The following is an 11,843-nucleotide window of genomic DNA, read 5'->3' as shown; positions in this document are numbered from 1 at the left end:
ACAAAACCAAGAGGCGGTCAAAGAGCATACAAAGGGCACGTAATTACCTTGCCTCAGGATGTACAACAGCTCGCAGATGTACTTCCAAGGTGCCCAAAAGATTTACCGGTGATTATTTTTACAGTAAATGGAAAAGATAATAATTGTTCCACAGATTTTGTAGTCAGGCGCAAAAAAGTAGAAGAAGCACTTTACTGGTTGACTGGTAAAAAGATAAATGGAGAACCGAACAATCCTTTGTACAAAGATGTGAAAATAGATAAGCAAAACCTCGCTAATTTACCGGAAAATGGAATTCTTTCAGACGTTACCAGAGTAGAGTGTGAAGAAAATGAAGATGAAAATGAAGAAATTGATATTGACACTGGACCAGTCAATTTTGAAGATGACGAGAAAGTTTATAACTCACAAACTGAAATGAATAGTTTTGTTCCAACAAACATTGACACCAAAAAGCAGGAAGAAATAATTGGTGAAGAATTTCTAAATGCCCCCAAATCATTCGATTGGAATTTGGGTGATGAACCATTAAGTGAATTTAATTGTGAATTTTTAGCTTCAATGGCTTTTCCAACTTTATTTCCAGATGGAAAAGGTGATCCAACAAATAGTGCAATATTTTCTGACACTTAAAATGATACAACTCAGTCATTTGCAGCAAAACTTAAGCATCTTATTAAGTTCGCAGAAAAGATAAATGGAAAATGGGTTTATAGATTTGCATCACATCCCAGATTTGCTTACTGGGCTTATAACATTCTATATAGAAGAAGAATTCTTGGACAGGGCAACTTTTTTCTAAAACAAAACCCATCAGAAGCTAACCTTACAATCAGTGACTTAAAAGATATGTTGCACTCTCAGTCCTACGATTCACTTATTTCAAAACTAATGCATTATACTAAGAATGTTTTGGGAACTAATGCTTATTGGAATCGTGCAAAAGATGATTTAAAGACCATCATAACTCAAGTTGGAGCTCCAACAATTTTCTGGACTTTGTCTTGTGCTGACTTCCATTGGCCTGAATTTCATAACCTATTTAACAACAATGACGAAACCTTAGATTCTCAACGAAGAAAAAATGTGATTGATAACCCACATTTGCTTGACTGGTTCTTTACTGAACGTACAGAACAATTTGTGAAATATTGGCTAAAGGAAACACTCGGTGCAACATGGTATTGGTTTCGGTATGAATTTGCTGTACAGCGTGGTTCAATTCATTGCCACGGAGTAGCAAAGCTTAAGTCTGATCCCAATTTGTGTGACCTATCTCAAATAGCACTTAAAGGATATCTTGCTGCTCACTCGTTGACGAACGACCATTTGTCACCTGAAATATCACTCCAAAAACATAAAGAAGTTACAGAAGGACTTGAAGCAGAAAAGGCAATTTGCAACTATGTTGATTCTCTTATGTCAACTCAAAATCCATGCAATACTGATCATTGGGTAAAACCCTCAGTTCACCCTTGTAAAAGGCAGTTTGAAGATATCAAAAAGAACGAATGGGAAAAAGATTACGAAGACCTGGTAAATTCAGTACAGAGGCACACACAATGTTCCACAGGATATTGCTTGCGTAAAAAGCAGCGAGAAGATGAAGTTTCTTGTAGATTTAATTTTCCAAAGGAATGTTGTGAGCAAACACACTTACAGTATGAAAAGTTCGAATCTAAAAATGGTGTAGAACACTACAAAATAAAACTTATAACTAAGCGCAATGATAACCGTCTAAACAATCACCAACGTGTTCAGCTGCAAGGTTGGCGAGCAAACTGTGATATTCAAGTGATTATAGACTACCATTCTTGCTTGGAGTACATAGCAAAATATGCATCTAAAGCAGAAAAATTATCATCAGTTGCAAGAGAGGCTTTTGCGTCAGTGCTTTGTGAACCGTCTAACCAAAATGATCCCAAAAAAGCTTTGAGAAAGTTAATGATGAGAGCTGTAGGGCAAAGGGATATGAGCATTCAAGAGGTGATGCATCACATACTTTCCATTAAGCTTGTAAGTTCGACTTATCAAGTAATTACAACATCTCTTGAAAACTCTCGAAAAGTAGAGTTGACAAATGATGGCAATTTGTGCACACAAGCTTCATTGCTTGACTCATATGCTGGCAGAACTGTTTTTGAAAAAGTTTTTCCAGGCATTTCTGAATGCAATTTTATAGAGTTTGCTTCCAATTACTGTCAAACAAAAACAGGAATCAAAACAAGAAATTCTCCTGTTGTAATAAAGACTTACCCAAACTATTCCTCAACTCCTAAAGGACCTTCCTATGGTCTGTTCTGTAAATATCAGTTACTAAGATATAAACCATGGCAGCATTCACTTGACAATGCTTGGGGCAACAAAGAAGCATGTGATTCCGTTTACATTGACCAATGGCACTCCTTCTTAGAAACACCAAAAGCAAAAAAGGCAGTTCCAAATTGGCTTCAGCATATCAATTCAATTTCACAATATGTGAATGAAATAATTGAAAAAGATGACTTCACAGAAACCGAAACGGGTGAAAGAGAGGAGTGGATGATTCTTGCAGATCTTAAATTCAAAAGTGATGCAGATACTGATTTACTTTTGGACAATGAAACTGACAATGAATACCTTGAAGACCGCTCCAAGTATACACTAGAGGAAATTGGCAATATGCCGCACTGGATTGAAGAACAGAAAAATGCTTCTATACTGGAATTAGACGATAGACCAGGACCAATAATTGATGTTACAAAAATGAATGATAGTCAAACAATTGCTTTTAATATCATTAAAGATCACTATTTGAATGGTAGCAATAACCAACTTCTTATGATAATTACAGGATTAGGTGGTTCTGGAAAAAGTTATGTGATCGAAGCAGTAAGAAATCTGCTAAATGAAAAATGTAGAGTGTGTGCTTTCTTTGGAATAGCTGCATTTAACATAAAAGGATCTACATTACATTCACTTCTTCAGCTTCCAATACAAGGGAAAAAAAAATGGACCATTAAAGTCATCCGCTTTAGCAAAATTGCAAAGCGATTTAAATGAAGTGAGGTATTTAGTTATTGATGAGTTTTCTGTTATTGGTCAGAAGATGTTTGGTTGGATTAACAGGCGTTGTAAAGAAGCAACTGGCCATATTACTCTTCCGTTTGGAGGATTGTCCATAATATTAGTTGGAGACATAGGCCAGTTACCTTCGATAAGTGATCAAGTGATATATCACAACAGACCAAAAAGCGATATTGCATTAGAAGGGTATTGCATGTATCGCAAATTCGAAACAGTTGTGAAATTTGAAGTAAATGAAAGAGCAAAGGGTGCAGACCTCGCACAGCAACAGTTTAGAGATCTTCAAATAAGAGCAAGAGATGGCAATTCTAATCTCAAAGACTGGAATCTGCTTTTGTACAGAGCACCACAAACCATAGACAACATAGCTAATTTTAAAACATCTGCAGTGCGATTATCCTTTGGAAACGAAAAGGTTGCAAAAGACAACTTTGCCAGACTAAAGCAACTCGGAGAAAAAATTTTTGAGATAAAAGCAAACCACAGCAACCCTAAAGCAAAAAAACTTAGTGCAGAAGAAATGGGTGGCTTAGAGCCAACTATACATTTGTCGAAAAAAGCTAAAGTAATGTTAACACGAAACCTTTGGACTAAGGCAGGACTATGCAATGGTGCTATGGGCACTGTTCGCCACATAATTGTAGCAGAGAATCATGCACCTTCAATGTTACCAATTGCCATTATTGTACAGTTTCATGATGAAGATTACATAGGACCAAGTTTTTGCAAAGATTTAAAAAACTGTGTTCCTATCTATCCAGTAACAAGTTTTTCAAGTGATGGCCTTGAAAGACAACAATTCCCACTGAAACTAGCTTGGTCAATTACCATACATAAGTCTCAAGGACTCACCCTAAAGAACTGTTGGATTGATTTGGGTAGTACTGAAAGAGTAGCCGGACTAACATATGTTGCTTTGTCAAGAGTACGCCGACTATCAGACCTCGTTATTGAGCCTATGAGCTTTGATAGACTACATTCTATTAAAAAAACTTCAAACTACAAATACAGATTATTAGAAGAAATAAGGTTGAACACTTTGGCTCAAAAAACACTACAAAATTATACAAGTATTAACTCCAGTGAAAAAAACAAGATACGACTTATACTAAACTAAATGATCAACATTATGAATAACTACAATCTACTTTTAAAACTCTTTATTTTAGTTCATTAACGATGCAACCCTCACCCTTCGAAGAAAATGAAGTTTGGAGATGCTCTTACTTTTTCCCCAAACTCACCAAGTACTTCAACTTTATCAAGTAAGTATATAATTTCAAATGGTAAAGAAAACTACTCATTTTAACTTAAATTAATCTGTAACACTACGTTTTGAAGTAACTCTAACTTTTTCCTTTCCCCTTTTTAACAGCACTTAGCGGCTATGTACAGCTGGTCCATGAAATCAAAAAGAGTTCAAATACCTCCAACAACTACTTTGACTTTGTCTTACAAGTTGCTGAAGACGAATCACGACTCATCCGAGTAATGATTAACAAGGGCGACATCTCAAAATACAACCTGATGGTAGCTAAACGTGAGTCTGAGCAGCCAATACTTCTATCAAATTTGAGAACTGTACCAGGTGGCACTATCTTTATGAATCAGAATGCTACAATAAAAGATCTACCATCACATGCCATATCATTTGCGTTCACACCAATTTCTTCGAATGATGTAACAAGCATTGGAATTATCCTCGAAAAGCACAACACTGGAATGTTTAACATTTCAGGAAAAATGACTTGGCATGGAACGGAAACCATTGTCAAAGACAAAGAAGGAAAGGAAAAGAGAGTGCGTGATGCCAGGATAGCAGACAAAACAGGCCACATCGAAGTGTCACTATGGGGGAATCAGATTGACAAAATTGAGGATGAACAATTTTACAGTATTAGTAATTGTAGACTAAAGCACTTTTACGGGAAAAAACTCTCAACTACTGAGAAAACTACTATCACAACTGCTGAAAAACAAGAAATAGCCAATCAACCAATCGAAAAAAGGAAAACTATTGTTTGTTGTCCTGAAATTTTAAACGTTTTGGTAAATATATATATAATATGTAATAACAGAGAGTGCAGGAAAAAAGTATCTGCAAGCTCAGGTTCTAAAATATTGAGGTGTAATGGATGCAACAGAGCCATGTTGCTAAAAAACTGTTATGTAGAAGTAAATGCGCAATTTCAACTAGAAAAAGATAGCGCAGAAAAATATGTAACGGCATTTGCAAATGTCCTTACAAAATTTTTAGAAGAAGATGTGTATACATACAAAGATAAAGAAGATGATTTAACAACAAAACTTTTACTTCTAGAGAATGTGGATTTCCATTTGTCAAACAATGGAAAACTAGTCACAAGCATGACTCGCCATGTTCAGGAATCCAAAGAAGAAGACGAAGAAAAAGAAAAAAAAATTACCTAAACTGACATTACTTTAAAATGAAAATTGCTGTCAAGGAGATATTTCGTATATATTCTGATACCAATATCACATTGTTATTTTTAACGATATGCTTTGAAGGAAAAAAGCAAGCTAATTGAAAGAAACGATTAAAAGTAAACCGATATGAATTATATTGCTTATGTACCATAATATTCAAATAACTTTATTATGTAATGCAGCTGCTATTAAAATATGGAGATAAAAACCATTATGTCCAAACAGAACTGTTTTGGAACCGCTCAAGTTTACAAGCTATTATAATAACAACAATTATATTGTGAAAATATTATGTTAACAATATGAAATTGCTTTTTAATAATATTCAATCCCAGATGAGAGAAAAAGATGATCAGTGAAAATGTCAAATAATTAAAAATCAAATTGTTCATGTTCCTTTTACAATTATTTTCCATTATGATATATATCAATAAAATTATTAAAAAAAATTGTTTTACGAGAATTGCATAGTTCTTAATATTTAATTTATCTCAAGAATAGAAGAAGAAATAAAGAAAAATTCCCATAAATACATATCATCTATTAAAATCAACCGTTTCAATATCGATTTAATGCAAGCCAGAAAGCAACCCTACAAAGGGATATACTAGCTTTAAGGTCGTTTAAGAAATTTTAAAAATACAATTTAATAGCCAAAATATGCACTTTTGCACTACCAAATAAATTATTTCATGCAGAATTAGACCTGGAATGTATGTAAAGAAAGAAAGAAGTAACGAAACAATGTCGTGAAGTTCAAGGCAAAATAAAACAGATAAGGCGAATAGTTTATTCATAAAAAAATATACTCACCTTAGATAACTGTTGATAAAAATTATACATAGGCGGGGGCAGCTTTAGTGAGAACTATTACTAGTATAAACAATAAGACTGTTGACTTGATTCTTCTTTAATTCTAACAATAGCGTGCATGTTTCTGTCGAGGGTCTATGGGTTGCTAGCTATAGTAGCCCAAGGAAATGTTATTGCCCCCGCAGGGTTCCGGCCCAGAGGCCGGAACCCGAGGAGGCACCTTAGAAGTCCCCGCGTAGGTAGGTAAAATGTGTGCATTCAGTGAACGGTACCGGAAAAAATCTCGATTTTGGTCAAAGCGGCTCGCAAAGGATTGCCGGAACGCTCGCAAAGGAGCAGCGGTAGTCAGTGCTGCAAAGGATAAAAATAGCCGTCGCACTGTGATCACAAGAAATAGCTAAAACGCGTACCTGAAATTGAAATGATACCGAAAATGGCATGGAAAACATAACAGGTAGTACTAAGGCGTATCATCCAGGGACGAAGAAAATAAACAAAAGCGTTGAACTTTGTCATGCAATCAAGGTAATTCGTTTCGTTTGATCCAAAGAGTGGTTCGTTGAAAAAGGATCAAAAATTGTTTTCTCGAATCTTTGAATGTGCCATATTTTGTTACTCGTGGAATTGTTAGGCTTTGTGGCCTGGAAATTATTGTAAGTTCATTTTGAATGTTATAAGCCCGAGAATAGGCTTGCGTGTTGTCACCGCGATTTATGTGTTATGTGTTATTTCCGCTAGGTAATACATTCGACTTGAACTTGTGAGTTTTTTTAGGATGCAACGGTATCACACAACAATAAATTCCGCAGCAAACAATGTCGTGACGTACATGGTGTTGAAAAACAGTGATTTGCTTAATATTAAAGGCACTCTTGCGAAATGCAGACATTTACTTTTAAAGAAACTTTAACTTTGATTTGTTCTTATTTACATGCTGACTTTTATTTAGTTTTGCCATTTTGTATTCAAGAACTATCTAGAACAATCTAGAACAATCGGTACAAACAGGTTTTTGTAGTTTTTGTGCTTGCGTCAGTTTTTGTACTCGTCAGTTTTTTTACTTACGACAGATTAAAAATTTTTTGCTGGAGTTTGCCGTGTGAAGTTTTTGGCCGCAGCGGAGCCTCTTTTACCGTGGTTTTTATCAGGTTATGGGCCCAGAACGTTGCCTCTGCGTTGCCGAAGTCGCTTTCGTGTTGAATTGAAGATCCGCTTGGACTGTGTTGCCTGGCCTTCGCATTAATTTATGCAAACAAAGATGGCGTCCGAGATGAAGACTGCTGTTGTTCCTTTGAACGGGAAGAATTATCCAACGTGGAAGGTACAGTGCCGGATGGCTCTGATGAAGGAAGGATTATGGAACATTGTTGAAGGTACTGAAGCTGCTCCTGGTCGGGAGAACGATAGGTACGCAAAGTTCCTCGCACGAAGAGATCGAGCGCTGGCGATAATCGTGCTGTCCGTTGAGCCGTCACTGTTGTACTTGGTTGGAGATCCTAAAGACCCGACCGCTGTATGGGGGAAGCTGGCAGACCAATTTCAGAAGAGAACGTGGGCTAACAAGCTGGAACTGCGGCGTAATCTTTTCTCTTTGCGGCTGAAAAATGGCGAGTCCGTGCAAGAACACATAAAGGCCATGACCGAGATTTTCGATGGTTTGTCCGTGATTGGAGACCCAATTTCAGAAGAGGATCGTGTTGTGCATTTACTAGCCAGTCTGCCAGATTCGTACAACATGCTGGTTACTGCTCTTGAGGCGAACGTGGAGGTTCCAAAAATCGAAGTGGTCACTGAGCGGTTGTTGCATGAAGAACGGAAGCTGAAGGAACGGGCAGGTGTTGGTGCCAGCAGTGAGAGAGCAATGACAGGAAAACAGCGACCCAAAGCGAGGGGACCAAAGTGCCACCACTGTGGAAAGTTCGGTCATATCCGTCGGAACTGCAATGAATGGATTAAGCCAAGTCAAAGCAATGAACGGGTCAGGACCAAGTTTAACACGAGCCAGAAGGAGACCAGAAACAAACTGAAGGCAAACAGAGCTGAGGTGAGACGGAGAGACAGCAGCAGTTCAGAGAGTGACTGCATCGGATTGATGGTGAACCACATGATGTCGGCAAGTTCTAGCAGCCGAACGAAAGATTGGATTGTGGACTCGGGAGCAACCTGTCACATGTGCAATGATGATAAGCTGTTTGTTGAACTCTGTAACCTGAAGCAGCCACTGGAGGTCACGCTTGGTGATGGATGTGCAGTAGAAGCGACAGGGCAAGGAACTGTTGTGTTGGAGATGGCATCGGCAAGTGGTAAAATGAGTAGATGCAAATTACATGAGGTTCTATATGTGCCTGATCTGTCGTACAATTTGCTCAGCGTGTCAAAGGCAGTGGAAGCTGGGAAGGTGGTCGAGTTCAGTGAGACGAGTTGTCAAATTTTGGATGTTAACCGGAAACCGATCACTGTTGCCATGAGGGTAGGGAATCTGTACTACATGAACTGTCTGACTGTTCGTCAACAAGCCAATGCAGCTGACAACCAAAGCCAACAGACAAAGGAAGATGTGTGGCATCGGCGTTATGGTCATCTTGGAGTAAAAAACCTGCAAAAGTTGGCTAAGGAGAAGCTGGTAGATGGTTTTGATTACAATTCACTGCAAACCATTAACTTCTGTGAGCCGTGCCTGGAGGGAAAGCAGCACAGAAGAAAATTTCCGACCGGCGGAGGCAGGCGGTCAGATGAGCCACTGGGCTTGGTACACAGTGACCTATGCGGAAAGATGAATGCAAAGTCCCTGAGTGGAGGTGAATATTTTCTGACATTCATCGATGACAAGACTCACTATGTCTGGATTTACATCTTGAAGCACAAGAACGAGGTTTTCCCGCGTTTTCTTGAGTGGAAAGCTCTGGTGGAAAGGTCTATGAATCAGAAGTTAAAGGCTCTACGCACTGACAATGGTGGTGAATATGTATCTGCAGATTTTCAAAGCTACTTGAAGAAGGAAGGAGTTTGTCATGAACTGACTGTACCGAAGACTCCTGAGCAGAATGGTGTCGCTGAAAGGATGAACCGAACATTAGTTGAAAGTGTTCGAGCTATGTTGGCTGATGCGAGGCTGCCACACCGGTTCTGGGCAGAAGCATTGTCTACGGCTGTTTACCTTCGAAACCGAAGTCCCACAAAGGCAGTTGAAGGAATGACCCCATTTGAAGCTTGGACAGGGGAGAAACCAAATGTAGAGCACCTGAGAGTTTTTGGATGTGCAGCATACGCCCATGTAGCCAAAGACGAGCGGAAGAAACTTGACAAGAAATCCAGGAAATGCGTTCTTCTGGGCTATGGCACTGAGACGAAGGGATACCGGCTTTATGACCTAGAGCGTGCTAAAGTCTTCTACAGTCGGGATGTAGCATTCAATGAATCCAGTCTTGGAATTGAGCTGCCAAATGAAGAAGAAAAGAAGAACGAGATTCCGTACGTGGAATTTGATGGTTTCCCTGATCAACAGCCTGACGATCAACCGGTTGCCAGTGAGATAACAGAACCCGTACTGTCAAGACCAGAAAGGGAGAGAAGGCCACCCGACTATTATGGTGAATGGGCAACTACCGGTATCACAAGCACTGACTTAAATGAGCCAAAGACTGTTCATGAAGCACTAGCCAGTCCAGACAAAGCCAAGTGGATGACTGCGATGGACAGGGAACTGGAATCCCTTCGCATAAATGATGTCTGGGACTTGGTGGAACTGCCAAGGGACCGAAAAGCAGTTGGGAGCAAGTGGGTGTTTAAACTCAAGATGAATGCTGATGGATCAGTTGAACGGTACAAAGCTCGGCTTGTAGCACAGGGTTTCACTCAGAAGTTCGGAGTTGATTACGATGAGACATTTTGTCCGGTTGTCCGTTTTGAATCAGTTCGAACTGTCATTGCATTAGCTGTGCAGAATGGCCTGAAATTGCATCAGATGGATGTTGCAACTGCTTTCCTGAATGGCGAACTGAAAGAAGAGGTGTACATGAAACAGCCAGAGGGTTTTGTCACCAAGGGCCAAGAACATTTGGTCTGCAGGCTGAAACGAAGTATCTATGGCTTGAAGCAGTCATCAAGATGCTGGAATACCGTGCTGGACAAAAAGTTGAAGAAAATGGGTTTTGTGCAGACAGACAGCGACCCATGCATTTATGTGGCTACAGAAGGAGAGATGTCCATAATTGCAGTCCATGTTGATGACATTGTGTTGGCCACTAAGAGTGACGAGCGGATGGCGGAAATCAAGAAAGGTCTCGCTGAGGGGTTCGAAGTCAAGGACATGGGGGAGCTGCACCATTTCCTGGGTGTCAAGGTGATTCAGAATCCACAAACTGGAGAAGTTTGGATTGGTCAAGAAGCTTATGCCCAAAGAGTACTACAGAAATTTGGAATGGAGAATGCCAAGCCAATTAACACACCAGTAGATGCCAGCTCGAAACTCGTTAAGACGAACGAGGACTGTGAGGGTGTCGATCAAGCCCAGTTCCAATCAGCAGTTGGAAGTCTGCTGTACCTGTCGATAATGACAAGACCAGATATTACGTATGCTGTTAGCAATGTGGCCAAGTTTTGTGTCAACCCTTCCAAACAACACTGGATTGCTGTTAAACGGATTATGCGCTACTTGAAGGGCACGTTGTCCCTGGGTCTACTTTACAGGAAAGATGGATCAAGTGACTGTGTTGGATACTCTGATGCTGACTGGGCTGGAGACACAGATGATCGCAAATCAACGTCAGGGTACATGTTCCAGATTAGTGGTGCAGTAATCAGCTGGAGAAGCAAGAAACAGACATGTGTAGCACTTTCGACTGCGGAAGCTGAGTACATGGCATTGGCAAGTGCAGCACAGGAAGCTATTTGGATGCGACAGTTGTTGACAGATCTGAGAAATCCTCCGAGAGAACCAACCAGGATATTTGAAGACAACCAATCAGCCATTTGTCTGGCCAAGAATCCACAGTTTCACGGGCGATCCAAACACATTGGGATCAAGTATCACTTCATTCGAGAACAAGTGGAGAAAGGGACTGTGGAACTGCAGTACTGTCCTACAGAGGAAATGGTTGCTGACATGCTTACCAAAGGATTGAGCCGGGAACGGTTCATAAAGCTACGGCTGATGTCTGGAGTGACAGAGATGCCTGATTCCGCTTGCGAGTGAGAAGGAGTGTTGAAAAACAGTGATTTGCTTAATATTAAAGGCACTCTTGCGAAATGCAGACATTTACTTTTAAAGAAACTTTAACTTTGATTTGTTCTTATTTACATGCTGACTTTTATTTAGTTTTGCCATTTTGTATTCAAGAACTATCTAGAACAATCTAGAACAATCGGTACAAACAGGTTTTTGTAGTTTTTGTGCTTGCGTCAGTTTTTGTACTCGTCAGTTTTTTTACTTACGACAGATTAAAAATTTTTTGCTGGAGTTTGCCGTGTGAAGTTTTTGGCCGCAGCGGAGCCTCTTTTACCGTGGTTTTTATCAC

The 11,843-nt window shown here is 39.5% G+C and overlaps 1 protein-coding gene across 1 annotated transcript; it reads left to right on the top strand.

Moving 5' to 3' along the window:
• The first annotated feature begins 849 nt into the window (after positions 1-849).
• Positions 850-3,042, top strand: LOC144630977 (uncharacterized). The gene has a single exon (XM_078489328.1). The coding sequence runs from the start codon at positions 850-852 to the stop codon at positions 3,040-3,042; it is 2,193 nt and encodes a 730-aa protein (XP_078345454.1).
• The last annotated feature ends 8,801 nt before the right edge of the window (positions 3,043-11,843 follow it).

Source organism: Oculina patagonica, chromosome 11 (genome assembly GCF_052425735.1).
Source record: "Oculina patagonica isolate OP01 chromosome 11, crgOcupat, whole genome shotgun sequence".
In the NCBI taxonomy this organism is placed as follows: domain Eukaryota; kingdom Metazoa; phylum Cnidaria; class Anthozoa; order Scleractinia; family Oculinidae; genus Oculina; species Oculina patagonica.
This window is presented reverse-complemented; position numbering and strand designations above follow the sequence as displayed.

Excerpts from the sequence above, each read along its gene's own strand:
- LOC144630977 (XM_078489328.1), top strand. The coding sequence starts at position 850 with ATGTTGCACTCTCAGTCCTACGATTCACTTATTTCAAAACTAATGCAT.